We start from the raw sequence: 26,694 nt of genomic DNA on the forward strand, positions 1-26,694 counted from the left end.
CAAAGATATCACACACAAAAAAGAAATTTACAGACCAATATCACTGATGATTATAGATGCAAAAACCCTCAACAAAATACTAGCAAACAGAATCCAACAGCACATTAAAAGGATCATACACCATGATCAAGTGGGATTTATCCCAAGGATACAAGGATTCTTCAATATATGCAAATCAATCAATGTGATACACCATATTAACAAACTGAAGAATAAAAACCATATGATCATCTCAACAAATGCAGAAAAAGCTTTTGACAAAATTCAACACCGATTTATGACAAAAACTCTTCAGAAAGTGGTCATAGAGGGAACCTACCTGAACATAATAAAGGCCGCATATGACAAACCCACAGCAAACATGATTCACAATGGTGAAAAAGTGAAAGCATTTCCTCTAAGATCAGGAAAAAGACAAGGATGTCCACTCTTGCCACTATTATTCAACATAGTTGTTGAAGTCCTAGCCACAGCAATCAGAGAAGAGAAAGAAAAGGAACACAAATTGGTAAAGAAGAAGTAAAACTGTCACTGTTTGCAGATGACATGATACTATACACAGAAAATCCTAAAGATGCCACCAGAACTACTAGAGCTAATCAATGAATTTGGGAAAGTTTTAGTATACAAAATTAATGCACAGAAATCTCTTGCATTCCTATATACTAACAATGAAAGATCACAAAGAAAAATTAAGGAAACAATCACATTCACCATTGCAACAAAAAGAATAAAATACCTAGGAATAAACCTACCTAAGGAGTCAAAAGACCTGTACTCAGAAAACTATAAGACACTGATGAAACAAATCAAAGATGAGATAAACATGGAGAGATATACCATGTTCATGGACTGGAAGAATCAATATTGTGAAAATGACTATACTACCCAAAGCAATCTATAGATTCAATGCAATCCCTATCAAATTACCAATGGCATTTTTTACAGGGCTAGAATGAAAAATCTTAAAATTTGTATGGAGACACAAAAGACCCCAAATAAACAAAGCAATCTTGAGGGAAAAAAATGGAGCTGGAGGAACTGGACTTCCTGACTTCAGCCTATACTACAAAGCTACAGTAATCAAAACAATATGGTACTGGCATAAAAACAAATACAGATCAATGGAACAAGATAGAAAGCCAGAGATAAACCCACGCACCTGTGGTTAACTAATCTATGACAAAGGAGGCAAGGATATACAATGGAGAAAAGACAGACTCTTCAATAAGTGGTGCTGGGAAAACTGGATGGCTACTTGTAAAAGAATGAAATTAGAATACTCCCTAACACCATAAACAAAAATAAACTCAAAATGGATTAGAGACCTAAATGTAAGACCGGACACTATAAAACTCTTAGAAGAAAACATACGAAGAACACTCTGACATAAATCACAGCAAGATCTTTTGTGATTCACCTCCCAGAGTAATTGAAATAAAAACATAAATAAACAAATGGGACCTAATGAAACTTAAAAGCTTTTGTACAGCAAAGGAAACTATAAACAAGACAAAAAGACAACCCTAAGAATGGGAGAAAATATTTGCAAACGAATCAACGGACAAAGGATTAATCTCCAAAATATAGAAAGAGATCATGCAGCTCCATATTAAAAAAACAACTGAATCGAAAAACAGGCAGAAGACCTAAATAGACATTTCTCCAAAGGAGACATACAGATGGCCAAGAGGCACAGGAAAGGTTGTTCAACATCACTAATTATTAGAGAAATGCAAATCAAAACTACAATGAGGTATCACCTCACACCAGTTAGAATGGGCATCATCAGAAAATCTACAAACAACAAATGCTGGAGAGGGTGTGGAGAGAAGGGAACCCTCTTGCACTGTTGGTGGGAATACAAATTGATACAGCCACTGTGGAGAACAATATGGAGGTTAGTTAAAAAATTAAAAATAGAATTACCATATGACCCAGCAATCCCACTACTGGGCATATACCCAGAGAAAACCATAATTCAAGAAGTCACATGCACCCCAATGTTCATTGCAGCACTATTTACAATAGCCAGGTCATTTAAGCAACCTAAATTCCCATCGACAGACGAATGGATAAAGAAGATGTGGTACACATATACAATGGAATATTACTCAGCCATAAAAAAGAACAAAATTGGTTCATTTGTAGAGACGTGGATGGACCTAGAGACTGTCATACAGAGTGAAGTCAGAAATAGAAAAACAAATATCATATATTAACACATATATGTGGAATCTACAAAAATGGTACAGATGAACAGTTTGCAAGGCAGAAATAGAAACACAGATGTAGAGAACACACATATGGACACCAATAGGGGAAAGAAGGGGAGGGTGGTGGTGGTGGTGGGATGAATTGGGAGATTGGGATTGACATATATACACTATTATGTATAAAATGTATAACTAATAAGAACCTGCTGTATAAAAAATAAAATAAAATTCAAAAAATTAAAAATAAAGATCAGATTATATAAAATTTAAAAAAGGAATACAAATTGGAAAAGAAGTAGTAAAACTGTCACTGTTTGCAGATGACATGATACTATACATAGAAAATCCTAAAGATGCCACAATAAAACTACTAGAACTAATCAATGAATCGGTTAAGGTTGCAGGATACAAAATTAATGCAAAGAAATCACTTGCATTCCTATACACTAACAATGAAAGATCAGAAAGAGTAATTATGGAAACAATCCCATTCACCACTGCAATAAAAAGAATAAAATAGCTAGGAATAAACCTACCTAAGGAGACAAAAGACTTGTACTCAGAAAACAATAAAACACTGGTGAAAGAAATCAAAGATGACATAAAGAGATGAAGAAATATACCATGCTCTTGGATCGGAAGAATCCACATTGTGAAAATAACTATACTACCCAAAGCAATCTACAGATCCAATGCAATCCCAATCACACTACCAATGGCATTCTTTACAGAATTAGAACAAAAATTTTTACAATTTGTATGGAAACACAAAAGATGCCGAATAACCAAAGCAATCTTGAGAAAGAAAAATGGGGCTGGAGGAATCTGGCTCCTGGACTTCAAACTGTACTACAAAGCTACAGTAATCAACACAGTATGGTACTGGCACCAACACAGAAATATAGATCAATGGTACAAGATAGAAAGCCCAGAGATAAACCCACGCACATATGGTCACCTAATTTATGACAAAGGAGGCAAGAACATACAATGGAGAAAAGACAGACTCTTCAATAAGTGGTGCTGGGAAAACTGGACGGCTATATGTAAAAGAATGAAATTAGAATACTCCCTAACATCATAAGCAAAAATAAACTCAAGATGGATTAAAGATCTAAATGCAAGACCAGACACTATAAAACTCTTAGAGGAAAACATAGGAAAAACTCTCTTTGACATAAATCACAGCAAGATCCTTTTTGACCCACCTCTTAGAGTAATGAAAATAAAAACTAAAATAAACAAATGGGACCTAATGAAACTTAAAAGCTTTTGCACAGCAAAGGAAACTATAAATGAGACAAAAAGACAACCCTTAGAATATTTGCAAATGAAGCAACTGACAAAGGATTAATCTCCAAAATATACAAACATGTCTTGGAGCTCCGTATCAAAAAAACAAACAACTGAATCAAAAAACGGGCAGAAATCCTAAACAGACATTTCACCAAAGAAGACATACAGATGGCCAAGAGGCACATGAAAGGCTGCTCAACATCATAATTATTAGAGCCATGCAAAACTGCAATGAGATATCACCTCACACTGGTCAGAATGTCCATCATCAAAAAATCTACAAACAATAAATGCTGGAGGCGGTGTGGAGAAAAGGGAATCCTACTGCACTGTTGGTGGGAATGTAAATTGATACAGCCACTATGGAGAACAGTATGGAAGCTCCTTAAAAAAACTAAAAATAGAACTACCATATGACCTAGCAGTCCCACTACTGGGCATATACCCTGAGAAAACTGTAATTCAAAGAGACACATGCACCCCAATGTTCACTGCAGCTCTATTTACAATAGCCAGGACACGGAAACAGTCTAAATGTCCAACGACAGATGAATGGATAAAGAAGATTTGGTACATATATACAATAGAATATTACTCAGCCATAAAACAGAAAGAAATTGGGTCAGTTGTAGAGTTGTGGATGGACCTAGAGTCTGTCATACAGAGTGAAGTAAGTCAGAAAGAGAAAAACAAATATCATATATTAACACATACATGTGGAATCTAGAAAAATGGTACAGATGCACCTATCTGCAGGGCAGGAATAGAGACGCAGACATAGAGAACTGACATGTGGACACAGTGGGGAAAGGGAGGATGGAAAGAACTGGAAGATTAGGCTTGGCATAAATACACTACCATGTGTAAAATAGATAGGTAGTAGGAACCTGCTATATAGCACAGGGAGCTCAGCTTGGTGCTCTGTGACAACCTAGATGGGTGGGATGGTGGCGGGGGGGGGAAGTCCAAGAGGGAGGGTATATATGTATACATATAGCTGATTCACTTCACTGTACAGCAGAAACTAACACAACATTGTAAAGCAATTATACTCCAATAAATAGAAAAAGTACATTAGGAGTATGGAAATAGCATTAAGAATAAAAACAAATTTTATTTTAAAGATATCATCATGAAATGTTAACCAGCAAGGGCTTTACCTAATGAGTCAGAGGTACTCTGAATAAAGTCACATATTCATTTTAGTTGCACATATTTCCTTTTGATATTTTAGGTCATATACCAGATGGCAGAAAGCATTTATACATGATGACTTTTCCTAGATGTGCCAACATATGTTGCTGAATTGCCTATACAGAAGAGCCTTGCTCATTGCAAGTCTCCATGGAAGTATTTCAAACAAAGCACATCAATTAACATTTGTTTATTATGCCACTGTGACTATATGACAGTTTTTTATTTCTTTCCCAAATACTCAGGCAACAGTTGGGTTTATATTGAATTTGTCAGATGAAAGGTTCATGTTTAGGGATATTTAGAAATGTTTTTCATTTCAAATTTGCTATTAAATATCTCACATCTCATCTAACCTCCATTAAGTATCAAATTTTATGAACAGATATAAAAAGAATTGTAGATGATAGAATGCTACTATGGATTAAAAAACCATACAAGACATTAAAGTACATAATACAGTTAGTAAAGGATTTACCAGTGATGTAGATAAATTGAGGTATTAAATATAAATTTTAATTTATTAAAATCAATAGTTTATCATATGAATTGCATATTTATTTTTAAAGTATAAAAAGAGAAAATCTCTCTTAATTCCATAAACATACAAGTATCATCAATCCTAGTGAAATAAATCCTTCCCACTCCAATGTAGAGTAGTTTATAATTAAGGCTATGTTTCACTCTGTGTAGGTAATATGATGATTACCTTACACAAGGAAAGGTTCTGGGAGCAAGGTGTTAGGAAGGAAAGAATAAACAAAGGTTTTGCTATAAGCATAGTCATTTGCATTAACTGAAATAAAAGTGGAATAAATATTTTATTTCAGATCAAAGAATCTGAGGTACAAGCCTTCACTGTATGCACTGTATAGGGCTTTTTTTTTTTTTAGATGTTCTCTATTCACATTGAGCAGTGAGGCAGCATCTAAAGACTAACAAGGTTTTTACCACTTGTAAAAGAAAGCTTCTAACTATTTTATGCCATAGAATTTGTTCCCTAAAGAGGTATCACAGGACAATAATATAAGTGGTTTAATGGTATGTGGGAATTATTAAGTAATTTTTTAAAACTAAACATGTTTAAAAACAAGTAACTAACCTTTGTATTTTATTACTGTAAATAAGTGTTGCCATGATAGTGCCAAAAAGAAAAGAAAGAAAAGAAAGAAAAGGAAAGGAAATTTGATTATATCATGCTCATGTTGTACTGTAAAATTAAACACACCTATAAAGATAAATTATATAGAAAGCGTTCAGACTATTCCAGACAAGATAGTACAACTTTAATAATTGCAAAATATTTGCTCTAACACATTACACCTATAGACCAAATGTATTCATTCTTTTGAAATCATCTTGCTTTGTCTGATTCATATACGTGATTTAGCTGTTTAAGTTATTCTACAGTACCATTATTAACTCGCTTAAGGAGGCAGCTTTTTAAAACATGAAATAAATATAAGTATCATTTTCCTCAGAGAAATTAAGCGTAAAAGGGAGTTTCAGCCTTAGAAGAGAAAAACTGAAAACTGCATAGATGCTAATCACTTTGGTCTTTTGAATAATTAGCTGTGGAGAATTTAAAGGCATTAGTTTAGACATTATTATTCTTGAAACCTAGTATAGACATGTTATTATGCAATTTACATTAAAAATATATTAGCTAAAAATAATTTGGAAAAAAAGGCTTTATGACCAAAATCATAAAAATGATTCACGGAAAACATTAGCTTGGAAAAGAACAAACACTGCAGACAGACACTTAACTGTGTCTGTCTATACCAATATAGAATTCTTGGCCAATAAAACTATCCTTCAAAATCAGATTGAATAAAAACCTTTTGTCAGTAAAAACTGACAGAATTAGCCACCAGCAGATGCTCATGAAAAGAATATGAAAGGATTTTCTTTGAGCGAAAGAAAAATAATCCCATATGGAAGGTCAGCGATTCAAGAAGGAAAAGTAAGGAGAGAAACATGTAAATATATAAGTAAATCTAAAGAATACTGAGTATATAAAACAATATTAATATGTTGGTATCTGTAAACACACACACATGCAGCCATGCACACACACACAAAACACAGAAACACACCCAGAGAAACACACACAATTTAAATGCTCAATAGGAAAATTGTTTAAGAGAAAGAAAAGGAGTTAAAATATTATAAGATGATTTTATGGTCCAGGAAAATATAAATCTCCCTACATTAGAATTCAATAATAAGGGATTCATTTTGTAACATCAGGGTAACAAATAAAGGAATGTGTGACCACCAAGTAAACAAACAAAGGGTGTGGGATGAAACGGTATAATGAAAAATCTTCCTGAAAGGGCACAAAATGAGTCTTAAAAAAAGGAGACAGGACAACCAGAAAACAGGTAACAAAATGGCAACAAGTACGTAACTATCAATAATCACTTTAAATGTCAATGGACAAAATTCTCCAATCACAGGACATAAGGTGGCTGACTGGATTAAAAAACAAGACCTATCTACATGTTGCCTACAAGAGACTCACTTTTGAGCTAAAGACACATGCAGACTGAAAGTGAGGGGATAGAAAAATATATTCCATGCAAATAGAAATGAAAAAAAAAAAGCTGGGCTAGCAATACTCATATAAGACAAAGTAAACATTAAAGTCAAAGTCTATAATAAAAGACAAAAAAGGGCATTGTATAATGATAAATGAATCAATACAAGAAGATATAACATTCATAAACATGTATGCACCTAATATAGGAGCACATAAATATATAAAGCAAATAGCAACAGACATAAAGGGAGAAATTGAAAACAATACAGTAGTAGTAAGAAACTTTAACAGCTCACTTACACAAATGGACAGATCATCAGGCAAAAAATCAATAAGAAAACATTTGCCTTAAGTGACATATTAGATCAGTTGAACTTAATAGATATCTCAGGACATTCCATCCAAAAACAGCAGAATACATATTGGATTCAAGTGCATATGGCAAGTTCTCCAGGATAGATCACATACTAGGCCACAAAACAAGTCTCAACAAATTTTAGATAAAAATTATATCAAGTACTTTTTCCAGTATGAAACTGGAAATCAATTATAAGAATAAAAATGGGAAAAACACAAACACATGAAGACTAAGCAGCATGCTACTAAGAAAAACGACGGTTCAACAAAGAAATCAAAGACGAAATCAGAAAATACCTTGAGACAAGTGAAAATAAAAACAAAACTTCTCAAAATCTATGGGACACAGCAAAAGCACTTCTAAGAGGGACGTTTATAGCAATAGAGGCCTACCTCACGAAACAACAAAAATCTCAAATAAACAACCTAAACGACCATCTAAAGGAATTACAAAAAGAACAAACAAAGCCCAAAGGCAGCAGAAGGAATGAAATAATAAAGGTAATATGGAAATAAATAAAATAGAGACCAATAAGACAACAGAAAAGATCAATGAAACCAAAAGATGATTTTTTTGAAAAATAAACAAATTTGATAAGCCTTTAGCTAGGCTCATGAAGAAAAAGACAGGACACAAACAAAATAAGAAATGAAGGAGGAGATATTACAAATGATATCACATAAAAATAATGAGAGAATACTACAAATAGTTATCTGCCAACAAATTGCATAACCAAGAACAAATGGACAAACTCCTAGAAACATATAATCTTTCAAGACTAAATCAGGAAGAAATAGACAGTCTGAACAGATTGATCAGTAGAAATGAAATTGAATCCGGTATTAAAAAACTTCCAAAAAAGTCTAGGATCAGAGGGCCTCACAGGAGAATTCTACCAAACATAAAAAGGAGAGTTAATACCTATCCTCAAACTATTCCAAAAAACTAAAGAGGAGGGAACACTCCCAAATTCATTCAACAAGGCTACCATTACCCTGATATCAAAACCAGACAGACACTGCAAAAAAGAATATTACAAGCCAGTATCTTTGATGAACATGGATGCAAAAATCCTCAACAAAATATTAGCAAACTGAATTCAACAATATATTAAAAAGATCATACATCATGAACAAGTAGGCTGTATTCCAGGGATTTAAGGATGGTTCAACTTACACAAATCCACCAATGTGATATCCCAAATTCACAAAATGAAGGATAAAAATCACATGATCATCTCAGTAGATGCAGGAAAAACATTTGACACAATTCAACACTCGTTCATGATAAAAAAAAAAACTCTCAACAAATTTGGCATAGAGGGAAAACATCTCAACATAATAAAATCCATTTATGAAAAACCCATAGCTAACATCATACTTAATGGTTAAAAAATGAAAGTTTTTCCTCTAAAATCAGTAACAGGACAAGGATGACCACTCTCACCATTTCTATTTAACATAGTATTGTAAGTCCTAGCCACAGCAATCAAACAAGAAAAATAAAAAGCATCCAAGTTGGAAGGGAAGAAGTAAAACTGTCACTATTTGCAGATGACAAAATACTATACGTAGAAAACCTTAAAGTCTACACCAAAAAAAGTTAAAACTAATAAATGAATTCAGTAAAGTTACAGGCTACAAGAATAATATACAGAAATCTGTTGCTTTTCTATACACTAATAATGAACTATGAGAAAGAGAAAGCAAGAAAACAATCCCATTTTTTTGGGTACATCCTGCATTTAAAAAAAAATTTTTATTGAAGTATAGTTGAGTTACAATGTTGTGCTAATTTCTGCTGTACAGCAAAGTGACTCAGTTATACACATATATATATATTCTTTTTATATTCTTTTCCATTATGTTTTATCCCAGGAGATTGCATATAGTTCCCTGTGCTACACAGTAGGACCTTGTTTATCCATCCTATATATAATAGTTTACATCTACTAACTCTAAACTCCCAGTCCATCTCTCTCCCTCCCCGCCTCCCCCTTGGCAACCACAAGTATGTTCTCTATGTCCATGAGTCGAAAACAACTCCATTTAAAATTGCATCCAAAAGAACAAAATACCCAGGAATAAACTTAACCAAGGAGGTGAAAGACCTATACTCTGAAAACTATAAGACACTGATGAAGGAACTTGAAGATGATATGAATACATAGAAAGATAGCCTGTGTTCATGGATTGGAAGAATTAATACTGTTAAAATGTGCATATTACCCAAAGCAATCTACAGATTTAATGCAATACCTATCAAAATACCAATGATATTTTTCATAGAACTACAACAAATAATTCTAAAATTTGCAAGAAACCACAAAAGACACTCAAATGGCCAAAGCAATATTAAGAAAAAAGAACAAAGCTGGAGGTATCACACTCCCTGACTTCAGTCTATACTACAAAGCTATAGTAATCAAAAGAGTGTGGTAATGGCAAAAAAACAGACATGTTGATCAATGGAACAGAATAGAGAGCTCAGAAAGAAATCTATGCACATATGGTCAATTAGTTTACAACAAAGCAAGCAAAACTATACAATGGAGAAAAGACAGTCTGTTAAAGAAGTGGTATTGGGAAAACTGGACAGGTACATGAAAAAGAATGAAATTAGAACATTTTCTTATACCCTATACAAAATAAACTGAAAATGAACTAAAGACCTAAAATGTAAGACTGGAAACCATAACACTCTTAGAAGAAAACATAGGCAGTACATTCTTTGATGTAAGTCTTGGCAATATATTTTTGGATTTGTCTCCTCAAGCAAGAGAAACAAAAGAAAAAATAAACACATTAACTGAATTAAACTTAAGTGCTTTTTCACAGTGAAGAAAACCATCAACAAAACAAAAAGACAACCTACTGAATGGGAGAAGATATTGGCAAACAATATGTCTGATAAGGAGTTAATATCCAAAATATACAAAGAGCTCATACAACTCAATATCAAAAAAACAAACAACACAATTAAAAAACGGGCAGGGGCTTCCCTGGTGGCGCAGTGGTTGCGCGTCCGCCTGCCGATGCAGGGGAACCGGGTTTGTGCCCCGGTCCGGGAGGATCCCACATGCCGCGGAGCGGCTGGGCCCGTGAGCCATGGCCGCTGAGCCTGCGCGTCCGGAGCCTGTGCTCCGCAACGGGAGAGGCCACAACAGAGGGAGGCCCGCATACCACAAAAAAAAACAAAAAACAAAAACGGGCAGAAGACCTGATTAGACATTAAAAAAAAAAAAAACAGATGGCCAATAGGCACATGAAAAGATGTTCAACATCACTAATCAGGGAAATACAAACTGAAACCACAATGAGATATCACCTCACACAGGTCAGATTTGCCATCATCAAAAAGACAACACATTATAAATGTTGCTGACGATGTGGAGAAAAGGGAAACTTAGCACACTGTTGGTGGGAATGTAAATTGGTACAGCTATTATGGAAAACAGTATGGAGGTTCCTCAAAATATTAAAAGAAGAACTACCATGTGATCCAGCAATTCCATTCTTAAGTATATATCCCAAGAAAACAAAAACACTGATTCAAAAAGATACATGTACTCCAATGTTCATGGCAACATTATTTACAATAGCCAAGAACTGGAAGCAACCTAGGTGTCCATCAATAGATGGATGGATAAAGAAGATGTGAGATTATATATATATATTACTCAGCCATAGAAAAGAATGAAATTTTCCATTTGCAACACATGGATGGACCTGGAGGGTATTATGCTTAGTGAAGTAAGTCAGACAAAGACAAATACTGTACATTTTCACTTACATATGGAATCTAAAAATTAAACCAAATGAATGACAAGCAAAACAGAAACAGACTCACAGACACAGAGAATAAATTAGTGGTTACCAGTGAGGAGGAGGGGTGGGGAGGGGCAAGACAGGGGAAGGGGATTAAGAGGTATAAACTACTAGGTATAAAACAAATAAGATACGAGGATATAATGCACAGCACAAGGAATATGGACAATAGTTTATAATAACTTTAAGGAATACAATCTATAAAAATATCAAATCACTATGTTGTACACCTGAAGTTAATATAACACTGTAAATCAACCATACTTCAATAAGAAAGAATGGAATTGAAAAGCAAAAAAAAAAAAAAAAAAAGACAAACACAAAAGGAGAGCCAGGAACAGAAAGTACAAACAGAATAGTAAATAGAAAGATGTAGTAATAAACACAAATATATTCTAATGGCATTAAGTGCAAATAGAATAAGCATTCAAATATAAAGTCAATAATTTTCAGGTTAAAATATATTGCTTCTCTAAAGATATATACATGTAAGAATTCAGAGAGCTTGGAATTTTAAAAAAGGAAATAGATGCTCCATGCAAATACTAACCAAAAGAACCCTAATAAAAGGTACAGTGGTATACTCATAATAGAAAAGATACACTTTTTATAAAGAAGAACATTTCATAATGATGAGACTATTGTCCCTGAACACAGTAGAATTAAACTAGAAATCAAAAATCATAAATGTAACAACAAAATCCCATATATGTAGCCATTAAGAAACTTCCATAACCAATGGTTCAAAATAGAAGTAATAAGTATCAGTATCAAGAGAATCAAAACTTGTTTTTCAAAAACAAAGTTCATAAACCCTTGGCATGATACACTAAAAGGAGAACAAAAGAAAGAGCATCATGACAGATTCTAAAGATGTTAAAATATCACAGAAGGATACTGTGAGCAACTTTATAAAATATCTTTAAAAATGCAAATGAAATAAACACATTCTTAAGGAGAAAAAACAACCAAAACTGATGCAAAGAAAAATAAAGTCTAGGCAGGCATATAACTGAAAAATTCTTCCACAAATTAAAAACCTTTCTGTAAGTATCCATGACCAAGTGGTTTCACTTGGGAATTCAAGGAATTAATTAAAATTATTAAGGAATAAATCATGACAATACTACAAAATTCTTCCAGAAAATAGAAAAAATAAAAGAGAGAGAGAGATAATCACTTCTAATTTCATTTTATTAGTTCAGCATAACTTTGACATAAACCCTTACATTATAAGAAAACATTATAAAAAACATTATGGTGGAGTGGTAGTGGTGGAATGAACTGGGAGATTGGGATTGACATATATACACTAATATGTATAAAATAGGTAACTAATAAGAACCTGCTGTATAAAAAAATAAAATAAAATACAAAAAAAATAAAGGAACACCTTAAGAAGAATTATTACTTAAGTCCTATAAATTTCAAACATGATTTTAAAAGCATAAATAAATCTTACTGAAGAGTAAAAAAAAAAAATTATGGGTGCAATATCTTAAGCAAAATAATATCAAAGCAAATATAGCCATATTAAAAAGATTACTACATCATCAGCAAGTGTTTCTCTTCTAGGAATGCAATGATTATTAAACATAAGGAAATCAAACAATGTAATCTACCACAGTATCCATGGGCAAGTTACTTTACCTTTCAAAAAGTTTAACTGTCCTTATTTAAAGTTTCAATTTCCTCATCAGTAAAATCAAGACTATAACAACTCATGTATCATATGGGGTTTTTCTGAGGATTAAATAATTAATGCATGTAAAGTGTTTAGCACATGGCACACAGTAAACGCCCAACAAATCTTAGCTATTATTATTAGTGCCTTTTAAAAAATGATAAGTATGAAAGAAGTAACATTTCTACTGAACAAGGTAGCAGATTAAAATCTCATTTATGTAGCACTCAATCAGAAAACTCCTACTATGTAAAAAAAACAAACAAAAAAACCCCCCAGAACTTAGAGGCTTAACACAACCTTTTATTTAGTCCACAGTGCCAAGGTCAGCAATCTGAGCTGGGCACAGGAGAATGTGCCTTCTTCTCTCATTCATGTGTGTCCATGATCAGCTCTTAGGTCAGGTAGGGACCGGCTAGTTTTGGGAGGTGTCTGTGGAACAACTAGGATGGCTTGTCTCTCTACCATGTTGTCTCTCATCTTCCACCTGGTTAACTCGGACTTATTTACATATCAGTTACAGGGTCCCAAGAGAACAAAGAGAGGGCAGGCACCAATGTGTAAGCATTTTTCAAATCTCTACTTGTATAGCATTAGAATTGTTTAAATCAAGTCCCATGGTCAAGCCTAGAATTTGAGTGGGGAAGGAAGGATGGGATATAGGGAGCCTTGAATAAATTGGGAACAATTACTCTAACAGTGTACCACAAGTTCCAAAGCAGTAATTCATTTAAAAAATATATAGGAAATTGTATACATGATTTTTATCCAACATAAATTACCAAACCATTAAATCCCATAAGAACAAACAATTTTTTCCCCAAACCATTTCCTTTACTTAGCATCTCCAGTTTTATCAAACCATCCCTAAGTCTCTAAGACCTTAGCTTGGTAACCAAAACATAGCTTTCAAATTTGATGCCTAATACTGCCCAATCCAAACCTTTTTCCCCAACAAGGCAAAGTCAACCAATGACTTTCTCTTAAAGCATTCTTATTTATGTTTGGCTCATGCCATTTCCTTATCTGAAAGATGCTTTCCTTGACCCTCCCTCTTTGAATCATTTCACGTAACTCATCATTTAAGTCTCCAGCTCAAATACTACTTAAAGATAATAGTAATTTATTCCTCATTAATATTAGAAAAAAGTTAGAGAGCAAACATTTATCTGAACTCCCATTTTGTGCCATGAACTTTCATGGGGCCAGCTACATATATAATATTCCATTTGTGTTGTTCCCTATCTTTCTGAAGAATAGGTCTTCTGGATGAAACAGTAAAATTTATTGGGTAAAGGTTATTTTTTGGACATCCTTGCTTCTTCCATAGAATTCACTATGGCAAAAAAGATTAAGTAAGTACTCACATTTGCTTCATATTTTTTACAGTTTTTGGTGAAAAGTTTATATAATTTCTCACTTTACATACTAATAGTATCTTAATATTAAATAAGAGAATCAAACTAAATTAAGTGATAGTTTACCAACTAGATACTTTATAATTTGTCATTTATTTACATTTATATTATATTATTTATATTGTTTAATAATCCAAATGTGTCTCTCTCTAGCTAAACTTTATATAAACCACTTTATAATGTTATATCTTTTAATCTACCTAATGCAAACTTTTTTTTTTTTTTTTTTTGCAGTATGCGGGCCTCTCACCACTGTGGCCTCTCCCGTTGCGGAGCACAGGCTCCGGACACACTGGCTCAGCAACCATGGCTCACGGGCCCAGCCGCTCCGTGGTATGTGGGATCCTCCCGGACCGGGGCACGAACCCGTGTCCCCTGCATCGGCAGGCGGACTCTCAACCGCTGCGCCACCAGGGAAGCCCTAAACCTATTTTTATGTTAAATATGTACTATGCATAAATTAATATAACTGCTTTTAGAAATTTCTAATTTAGATTTTTCTCTGAGGATAACTTGCCTTCCCCACACATTTACTATTTAAAATGAATGAAAGCATCTCTTGGAAGCCTCACTAAGCACTGAAAACTAATTAGCACATCTAGTGGTAAAGCTTTTGTTTATTCCTTTATTCTCAGTGCTGACTGCTTGAGTAATAAGGTCTTCACTTGGATGTAGCATCTAAAAAATATTTACTATGTCTGATTAACTGACTTATGAATTTCAAATGTAATTATCTACAGATATTTACTAAAATTTTGAAGAAAGAAACTATTTATACCTACTGATTGGCCTTGAAAACAGGCATATAAATAGAATTCTAATTATAGAAATGACAAATTTGACTTAGCTTATTTATTTAGTTGCAGTCTAATCCGTTTGAGATACAAAGTGGCATATAAAAATAGATACAAAAGCAGATAATAACATAAATAATAACAAATAATGGAAAGAATCATGGAAACAGAAAAAAAAATAAGACTGGGTGAGATCAACTAATCATCCTCTCTCTCAGAAACTGGTCAAAAATTTGACTCTCATTTTTTAAGCTCCAGCAAGCCATTTATACAAAATCAATAATAATGTTCAGAGAGCACATGAAACTAAGAAGGATTTATTTCCTAAAACCCAGTAAAGAGGATACTGGGTGATATAGTGGTCACCACTATAATAGGTACAATAATTTTCTTTGTTTTTCTTTTTTTTTTTTCTGTGCTTCTCACCAAAACCAAGGACAAAGCTGAAGCAAGTTGCATGAAAGCAAGTCCATGAAATCCAAAACACTGTAGTTGAAGTGGGCAGCAATCTGATTGCCTTTTTCCATGAAAAAAATTTAGAAATCTAGAGAAAAGGATGGACTGCATGTTTTCAGATAGTCCTCCATAAAGATCGTTACTCCAAATCAGACTTATGGTTCCAAAACAAAGAGTTTAAGGTTTTGTTTTCTACTAAGGATCTAGAGTGTAGATATTTTGTGTTGCAATAATGGCCCACCCATAAGCTTGGACAATCAATTAAGCAGAGTGAATCATTTTTGCTTTTCTTGTTAACATTAATTCACATCTGTAATTATTATTGGAAAACAGTATATTAAGAGTGTTAGGGGACTTCCCTGGTGGTCCAGTGGTTAAGAATCCGCCTTCCAAAGCAGAGGACGAGGGTTCGATCCCTGGTGGGGGAACTAAGATCCCACATGTCACGGGGCAACTAAGCCCACTCGCCACAACTACTGAGCCTGCGCACCGCAACTAGAGAGCCCACATGTTGCAAACTACAGAGCCCACATGCTCTGGAGCCCGCGTGCCACAACTAGAGAGAAGCCTGCACACCACAACGAAGAGCCCGTGTGCCGCAATGAAAGATCCCATGTGCCACAACTAAGATCCGATGCAGCCCAAAAAATAAAATTAAATAAATAAACATTAAAAAAAATAAAGAATGTTAGGATAACTGCATCTATGCAAGCTAGAAAGAACCAGAAACTTTCAGGGACAGAAAAAAGTGTACTTTAGGATAACTAATTAACCTGGCACAAAATAAGACATAAAGAGAAAAAAAAAACTATTTGATGGAGTTTTGAAATATCATAGGATACCACATGGATAAAGAATCATTGGAAAATAATATTTGCATTTTATGAAGAATGGATAGCTAATTTCATAATGATTTCCTTTGAATGTGAATATATATATTCAAACAGAGCTAGAAAAACCAAGAATTTGTAAAATACATTTTTAACTTTAAAGAAAAAGACATTAGGGCTTCCCTGGTGGCGCAGTGGTTGAGAATCTGCCTGCCAATGCAGGGGACACGGGTTCGAGCCCTGGTCTGGGAAGATCCCACATGCCGCGGAGCAACTAGGCCTGTGAGCCACAACTATTGAGCCTGTGCGTCTGGAGCCTGTGCTCCACAACAAGAGAGGCCATGATAGTGAGAGGCCCACGCACTGCGATGAAGAGTGGGCCCCCCGCTTGCCGCAACTAGAGAAAGCCCTCGCACAGAAACGAAGACCCAACACAGCCAAAAATAAATAAATAAATTTTTTAAAAAAAGAAAAAGACATTAGATTTAGTGAGTCCAGATTTGCAATTTATATTGTCTAATGCTGGAAAGAAAAACTCTAAATAAGTTCACTAAATAATTTTTTTTTTTTTTTTTTTTTTTGTGGTACACGGGCCTCTCACTGTTGTGGCCTCTCCCGTTGCGGAACACAGGCTCCGGACGCGCAGGCTCAGCGGCCATGGCTCATGGGCCCAGCCGCTCCGCGGCATGTGGGATCTTCCTGGACCGGGGCACGAACCCGCATCCCCTGCATCGGCAGGCGGACTCTCAACCACTGTGCCACCAGGGAAGCCCCACTAAATAATTTACTATCCAAATTGAGACACTATTAAGAGTGAATTAGTTCACTACTAACAAGAAAGCTGGAAAATTAGGCATAGACCCAGGCTAACCGCGGCAAATTGGAACACACAGGCAGCCTACTTAGAGATGTCTCTCAAAGGCACAAGCTCAAAGCAGAACAATTAGTCTTCCCCCAAATCGACTCCTTTCTTCAAGCTACTTAATCAGAAGATCGTCAACCCTCTTATCTTTAACTAAAAAATAGGTCAGTATTAACTTTTAAAAATCACGTTCTCAATGGTGAATCACTGATATTCACTGAATATGAATATTCCTTTTTCCTTAGAGACAAAGGACAAATATTTCCTGGTGACAGATGTACCAGTTGATGGCCAGTGTTTTTATCTTACCTGGGCAATATTTACTGCATTACAGATTCACCCATCTTTCTCATGATCCTTTGTTTTCTGTAACATTTGCCATATTTTGTTTCTGTCCATCCTGCTCCTTATCTCCTTGAAGTTCCCATGACATTTTCAGCAGGTTATACACTGAGCCATAGTATCCAGTCCATTTCACTTGATCACCTGTTTAAAAAGAAAGGTTCTTTAGGAAGATATTTTATTCATCTTATTAATGTATGGTTGTGTGAAAAAGAAAAAATTTGATTTTATTAATGTTTTAAAGTTTGAAATTCTGAGCTTTGGAATTTTCTTTTTAACATTCACTACTTTTACTCCTTTAATTTTAAAAGATCTCACAGATCGTTTAAAAACTTCTAACGCTATGAAAAGCTGAACTGCACCTAATATTATACCTAATAAATTTAAAAGTTAAAAAGGTAAACTGTGAACTATGTACTATAAACACATTTTTGGAATTCAAGTAAAGAGGAATTTATTCAAGGAAGTATGAACACTTAGACCACCATGGTGAATTTTTACAATAAATCAGAGAAACAGGAGAAAAATCACTGGCTGTTATAAAAATGATCAAGCTCTATGAAATATGGCATTTGAACCAAGAAAAAAGCTTTGAAAATAATGTAAAAAGTAGACCAAAATTACTGATATAAGCTGGAAGATTTTTTTAAATAATAGAGAAATAAATCAAATGAAATAGGGGAAAGGGTGTAATGAATTCAGAGAGTTTTTCTTTAAGTCTAATACACTTGTCCTTCTAAAAATTATATACCAATTAGCAATTTAAATAAGTTATCAAGTTCCACTTTCAAAATATGCATTTCCCCTACAGAAAAGAGGAAGAAGTTTCTCTTTACTCTTTATCTTAATTATTTCTTACTAGATGATATATTGCTATGCAATACATTCAAGAAACAAGAATTCTCATTTAGTTAGTGATGGGATAAATAAATTAATGCAGGTCTCAAAGGGTATATGAGCTTAAGTTAGCTAAAGAGCAACATGAGGGTACTGAGTATGTGAAGCAAGTAAGAGGAGCAAGAGGAAGAGAAGGTTCAGAAAGGAAGATGGAGGGTATCCTGGTGAGAGCTAGTGTGACACTGAATTCATCAATGCCCCTCTTGAATAAAGTTACAGGCACAATCTGAAAAGTCACAATCTTCAACTTTTCCTAATTCAATCTGGGTTTGATAATCCAGGCTAATAATAATTATCATTGTTACGATAACTAGAATACTTGGGAGTACCTACAATGTGCCCATATTCTAGTTACTCCTCACTACAGTCCTGCTATGAAGACTATATCATACTTAGAATAATAGAAGGGAACATAAGAGCTTCAACTTGGTTAGAAATTTCCCTAGCAACACACTGCTGATGAGTGAGAAAGGCAGGTGAAGGCTGGGATAATCTTATCCCACGAAGCACAGCCTCTCCAATTCAGACAAATACTTTTCCTTCCAATCCTGCCCTCTATTCCATTCATAGGAAAGGAAGATAGACTAGAAGGTGGAAGGATGATGCAGGAGAGAAGGTACACAGCTTAGAAATGGGAGGAGGAAGGCGTGTGTCCAGCTTCCACCCTTTCTATCTAAAGTTGATACTTAAAGTAAAAGCTGCAAATATGAGGCTACAGTTAAGCAGCAAATTCTTTTGAAAATATAATTTTCCCCTCATAAAAATTTTACCAGTAAAAGTCGGTGTATTGCAATAGTTGAAATTATATATAGGAAGTGATGTCAGCAAGATGGTGGACTAGGAAGTCCCCAGCCTTCATCCTCTCACAGTAACAACAACTTGGCAGACATCCATGAACAAAACTGCCTTTTGGGAGACCTTGGAACCCAGGTAATAGGTTGTAAAACATCAATGGAACCCAAGACTCAGGAGGGCCACTTCAAGAAGGCAGGCTGGGCTCAGGTGGTTGGCCTTTCAACAGTGGTCCAGCTGTGGACCTAGCAGCACCCCTGTCCCCCCATGAACTTAGCTCCTGCTCTGCTTGTCCCTGGTCCTGCCACCAGTCCCATCCACCAAAGGACTCGGGAGGACTCCTGCCTGTTGTGCCCTGAGTAACAGGCCCACTGACTGAGCACCCGACTGTGGACACTGAAGCACTGTGACCTGGTTCCAGTCTCACTCTACCGTGGTCCAGCGGCAGTTCTGCACACCAGGAACCCACCCATGGACCTAGCAGGAGAATGCTCAGGAACCTGGGGGGAGCCAAATTCATTTGTACCCCTTAAGACCTGAGATCTGCAGACACAGCAGTGGTCCCGTGACCAGGCTCCAGCCCTGCTCCACCACAGTCCCAGAGGTGCTCCCATCTGCTCAGGGACCCGCAGGAACCATCCCCACTCAGGCTCCCCGGTAACAGGCCCATTAACCCCCAGCAGAGAGGGAGCTGTAAGAAGAGAGGAGGATAGGGAGGATCTCAAATGGAGCTAAGGTGGAGAGTTCATATTAGAAATGCATAAGGTAAAATAACTAAAGATAAATTAGGTCAGATTAACTGGTAGATATTTGAGCAAAAGAGTAATGTTGTATCTGCTCAATGAAATGTTATGTCTATTCAAGCAAGAAACTGGGAAACCAATATGGGAGTTTTATGAGGTAATCCGGGGCTTTACTGTGATGAGCAGCAGGAGATTGGAGAGTAAAGGACAAAGCTAAGACACTGTTGAGTAGATCTCACAAGACTTCTTTGCTATGGAGGAGGAAGACGGAGTGAAGTGAAAAGGACAAGGGCATGTTCAAGCTCAGGAAACACTTGCAGAAATGAGATTATATAGAAAAGCCAGTTTGGGGAGAAAGGAGATAAATAAATATAGTATGATGATGGGTAAGAGGAATCTGATATTCAGCTTGTTGTAAAAACAGAGCTATAATTCAAGTAAAATAGCAGAATTGAAATTATGGATTTATGAGTCATTAGCAGAAAAATAAGGCCTGAACTCAATATGAGTAGAGAAACAACTATGAGTTTTTAATGAATAATTCTGGAATTGCAAACCTCAGAAATAGAAAAGCAGTTTTTGAACAGTATGATAAATAAAACATTCTGTGGATTTTAACCCATTTATAAATTTATTTCTAATTTATTTCTAAACTCCCAACTCTTTACATTAGAAAGAATGATTGACAAAAGTACATACAAATTACCTTCCTTCATATATTTTAAATGATTGTTTTTGAGGAACAATATTTTAGAACACTACAATCACCGAACTGAATATGGTTTGTTTTTAGAATACACAAGACCAGTAGACCAGTCATGAATCCATAAAATATATTCTGATAACTGTGTTCTCAAAACTCAATTTTTAAATGCCATTGATGACTTTAAAAGAAAGCTGCTCACCTGTTGATTTAAACTACAGTGAAGTGTTGCTTACAGATATCTGTAGGGAGAATCTATTACATCCAATTGACTGACAGTTAATGAAGAAAAAAATTCTTATAAAGACAGATGGAATGTGTTACAACTGTCATAAAAAGTAGAATGTGCTCTCATATGCATATCTACACACTTGCTGAGAAGCATGCCTGCTCTGAAACTTCTCATCCAAGGACCAGACTGTAACATAAGGCACTTTTCTGTTCTGGTTTGAGTGACCCTGTGGCAGCTATCAAAGATGTTACTTTAAATGTACTGAGAAAAAAATGTGTCTCCATCTGCAGCTAAGCTAGGAAATAACAAAACTGAAGCAAAACAAAATTTCTAATAAACCTTAAAAATTTATTAAATTATACCATTTGAAAACCAATACTTTATGATCTTTTCTCTGTAGGAATGTTTTATTTTAGCGTTTGAACTCTTTGGAAGCTGTTAATTGCCAGCCTAGATACTTATATTTCACATATTCAATGAACATAAAATATGAATATTTCTACTTATATGGATGATTATAAATGAACACAGCTTTTACAATTTTGACAAATATAACTTGGCACCACAGAATCGAATGTATCACTGAAAGGTAACCTGAATGCAAGATGTAGTTTAAAACACTATCTCTATGAAATGCCATGTAGTGTGGAGGAACTAGATCAATGTCAAGAAACCAAGAGAAGAACTATTCAGTAAGCCAGCCATTTGTTTAATAAATATTTACTGAGTCAATGCTATGTGCCAACCACTGTTCTATGTACCAAAGAAAAAGACAATGTTGCTGCTCTAGGAACACTTAATTCTAGGGGAGAAAGATATTAAGAAAGTGAACTTTAAAATATTATTACAAAAATAATAGAAATGATAATGTGATCAACAATGACTAGGAAAAGGAAACCACTACAGACAGAGTGAAAGAAAGACCTCTATGAGGACATAATATTCAAGCTGAAATCTGATGGATTAAAAAAAAAAAAAAAAAAAGCTAACCATCTAAGGAGCTGGAGAGAAGTGTTCCCAGAAGAAGAGATGGAAAATGCAAAGGCTATGGACCTAGAATAGCTTGAAAGTTTAGAGAAACAGAAGAAAGGATAGAATGGATGGAGTACAAGACACCAGGGGGTCCTTAGAACAAGATGAGATCAGGTAGGCATGCCCTTTGCAGAGGCACACTCTCAATGATCATGGCCAATTTGTAAGCCATGGAAAGGAGTTTGGATTTTATTCTTAGTGTAATAAAAAGCTTACAGAGCATTTAAATACAGAAGGGAACTGACCCATTTTATGTTTTAAAAAATATTTTTGGCTTCTTTGTGGAAAGGGGGACTATAAGGAAGACAGGAAGATTTTTAGTTTTTTGCAGTTAATCTATAAGAAAAGTGATGATTGCACAGACTTCAGATTTGTACAGTAAACTTGTACAATGGTCTATACCCTTGGCTTCTGGGAGGTCACCTCTAATGCCTTGGAATGTCCTGTCAGATAAGAATGTTCTTATTAACCTGGGAGCCATGGGTTGTGATTATCAATTTGCCTTTGAAAGGGCCAGAGACTGGGGTCAGCCATATGTATGTGACTGAAGCCCAATAAAAATTCTGGATACCAAAGCTTAGTGACTTTCCATAGGTGACAATACTCTATGCAAATTGTCATACATTGTTTCTTGGAGAAGTAAATGCTTTCCACACAACTCCACTGGGAGAGGACAGTTGTCCTGGTGGTCCCCAAACTCGCAAGTAGTTTCAGAAGTGAGGGTGGTCTTGGGGACTCCTGAACTTCACAGGAGTCAAAAATAGAGATAGAGATATGTAGAAAATTTGGGGATATATTTTGGATGTATAGTAGAATAAATAGGAATTCGAGGGTACTCTTTGTTTTCAGAACGTTTTACTATAATAATTATAATGATATATCTATCACTATACACACAAATACACACATAATATTTAAATACCAATCATAAGTAAGGACAGAGACAAGAAGGAAAAGTAGAAGGACGTGAGCTCATCTTACAAAAACATCAAAATCACAACTAACTGCTGAACAACCATCGACAAAAAAAAAAAACAAAAAAAAAATGCTGGCACCTACCAAAAAACAGATACCCTACATCCAAAGACAAAGAAGAAGCCACAACAACTTGATAGGAGGGGTGCAATAACAATAAAATTAAATCTCATACCATCAAGTGGGTGACCCACTAACTGGAAAATAATTATACCACAGAAGTTCTCCCACAGGAGTGAAAGTTCTTAGCCCCACGTCAGGCTCCCCAGCCTGGGGGTCTGGTATGGGAGGAAGAGGAGCCTTCAGAGAATCTGACTTTGAAGGCCAGCAGGATTTGATCTCAGGAATTCCACAGGACTGTGGAAAACAGAAAATCCACTCTTGGAGGGCACACACAAGGTCTCATGTGCACCAGAACCCAGGGAAAGAAGCAGTGACCTCATAAGAGTCTGGGACAGACCTACCTACTAGTATTGGAGGGTCTCCTGCAGAGGTGGGGGGCAGCAGTGGCTCACTGTGGGGAAAAAGACACTGGTGGCAGTAGTTCTGGGGAGTATACATTGGTGTGAGCTCTCCTGGCGGTCATCATTTTATAATCAAGACCTGGGCTCACCCAACAGCTGTAGGTTCCAGTGCTGGGACACCTCAGGACAAACAGCCAACATGGCAGGAACACAGCCCACTCATCAGGAGACAGGCTACTTACAGTCTTCCTGAGAACACAGCTGTCCAGTAAACACAACCCTTAACACAGCCATGCCCACCAGAGGGACCCAGCTCTACCCACCAGTGGGCAGGGACCAGTCTCTCCCACCAGGAAGGCTGCACAAGCCTCTTAGACAGCCTCATCCACCAGGAGGCAGAAAGCAGAAGCAAGAAGAACTAAAACCCTTTAGCCTGCTGAATGGAAACTGCGATCACAAAGTCAGACAAAATGAGATGGCAGAGGAATATGTCCCAGATGAAGGAATAAGATAAAATGCCACAAGAACAACTAAGCGAAGGGGAGATAGGCAATCTACTGGAGAAAGAATTCAGAGTAATAATAGTGAAGATGATCCAGGACCTCAGAAAAAGAACGGAGGCAAAGATTGAGAGGATGCAAGAAATGTTTAACAAAAACCTAGAAGAACTAAAGAACAAGCAAACAGAGATAAACAATACACTAACTGAAATGAAAAATACACTAGAAAGAATCAATAGCAAAATAACTGAAGAAGAAGAACAGATATGTGTGCTGGAAGACAGAATGGTGGAAATCACTGACACAGAACAGAATAAAGAAAAAAGAATGAAAAGAAATGAGGACAGCATAAGAGACCTCTGGGACAACATTAAATGCACCAACATTTGCATTACAGGGGTCTCAGAAGAAGAGAGAGAGAAAAAAACCTGAGAAAATATTTGAAGAGATAATAGCTGAAAATTTCCCTAACATGGGAAAGGAAACATACACCCAAGTCCAGGAAGTGCAGAGAGTCCCAGGCAGGATAAACCCAAGGAGGAACATTATGAGACACATGGTAATCAAACTGGCAAAAATTAAAGACAAAGAAAAAATATTAAAAGCAGCAAGGGCAAAGAAACAAATAACATACTAGGGAATTCCCATAAGGTTACCAGCTAATTTCTCAACAGAACCTCTGCAGGACAGAAGGGAGTGGCATGATATATTTAGAGTGATGAAAGGGAAAAACCTACAACCAAGAATACTCTACCCAGAAAGGCTCTCATTCAGATTCAATGGAGAAATCAAAACTTTACAGACAAGCAAAAGCTAAGAGAATTCAGTACCACCCAACCAGCTTTGCAACAAATGCTAAAGAAACTTCTCTAGGCAGAAAAGAAAAATCCACAACTAGAAACAAGAAAATTACGATTGAAAAAGCTCACTGGTAAAGGCAAACATACAGTAGAGGTAGGAAATCAGCTACACACAAATATAATATCAAAACCAGGAATCAGGAGGAGAGTACCAATGTAGGATACTGGAAATGCATTAGAAATTAACAGACCAGAAACTTAGAATGATCTTGTTTATATATAGACTGCTGTATCAAAACCTCATGGTAACAGTGAACCAAAAACCTACAATAGATACACAAACCAAAAAAGTTAGTCATGAAATCAGAAGACAAGAGAACAAAAGAGGAAGGGAAGAAAAAAAGACCTACAAAAACAAATCCAAAACAACTAACAAAACGGTAATGAGAACATACATATTGATAATAAACTTAAACATAAACGGATTAAATGCTCCAACCAAAAGACATAGACTAGCTGAATGGATACAAAAACAAGACCTGTATATATGCTGTTTACGAGAGACCCACTTCAGATCTAGAGACACATACAGACCGAAAGTCAGGGGATGGAGAAAGGTATTCCACGCAAAAGGAAATCAAAAGAAAGCTAGAGTAGAAATACTCATATCAGAAAAAATAGACTTTAAGAATATGACTGTTATAAGAACAAAGGACACTGCATAATGATCAATCAAAGAAGATATAACAATTGTAAATATATACACACCCGACCTAAGAGCACCTCAATATATAAGGCAAATACTAACAGCCATAAAAGGAGAAATCGACAGTAACACTATAATAGTGGGGGACTTTAACACCCCACTTTTGTCGATTGACAGATCATACAGACAGAAAATCAGTAAGGAAACACAGGCCTTAAATGACACATTAGACCAAATGGACCTAACTGATATTTATGGATCTGAGCCTTCCATCCCAAAGCAGCAGAATACACATCCTTTTCAAGGGCACATGGAACATTCTCCAGGAGTGATCACATGCTGGGCCACAAATCGAGTCTTGGTAAATTTAAGAAAATTGAAATCATATCAAGCATCTTTTCCAACCACAATACTATGAGGTTAGAAATCAACTACAAGAAAAAAAACTGTAAAATACATAAACATATGGAGGCTAAACAATATGTTACTAAACAACCAATTAATCACTGATGAAATGAAAGAGGAAATCAAAAAATACCTAAGGACAAGGGAAAACAAAAGCACGATGATCCAAAACCTATGGGACGCAGCAAGAGTAGTTCTAAGAGGGAAGTTTATAACAGTAAAATCTTACCTCAGGAAACAGGAAAAATCTCAAATAAACAACCTAACCTTACACCTAAAGCAACTAGAGAAAGAAGAATAAACAAAACCCAAAGTTAGTAGAAGGAAAGAAATCATAAAGATCAGAGGAAAAATAAATGAAATAGAAATGAAGAAAACAATAGAATAGATCAATGAAACTAAAAGCTGGTTCTTGGAAAAGATAAACAAAATGGATAAACCTTTAACCAGACTCATCAAGAAAAAAAGGGAGAGGACTCAAATTAATAAAATTAGAAATGAAAAAGAAGTTACAACAGACACCACAAAAATACAAAGGATCATGAGAGATCCTACTACAAGCAACAATATGCCAAGAAAATGGACAACCTAGAAGAAATGGACAAATTCCTAGAAAGGTATAA

At 35.6% G+C, this 26,694-nt stretch overlaps 1 protein-coding gene across 1 annotated transcript in view; it reads right to left on the reverse strand.

Moving 5' to 3' along the window:
- TMEM232 (transmembrane protein 232) overlaps nt 1-26,694 on the reverse strand; it is a 229,344-nt gene that overhangs the window by 138,547 nt on the left and 64,103 nt on the right. Inside the window, 2 exon segments of the mRNA XM_024122160.1 lie at nt 17,790-17,874; nt 17,876-17,966. Coding sequence (XP_023977928.1) covers nt 17,790-17,874; nt 17,876-17,966 — 176 coding nt within the window.

This window comes from Physeter macrocephalus, chromosome 8 (genome assembly GCF_002837175.3).
Source record: "Physeter macrocephalus isolate SW-GA chromosome 8, ASM283717v5, whole genome shotgun sequence".
Lineage (NCBI taxonomy): Eukaryota > Metazoa > Chordata > Mammalia > Artiodactyla > Physeteridae > Physeter > Physeter macrocephalus.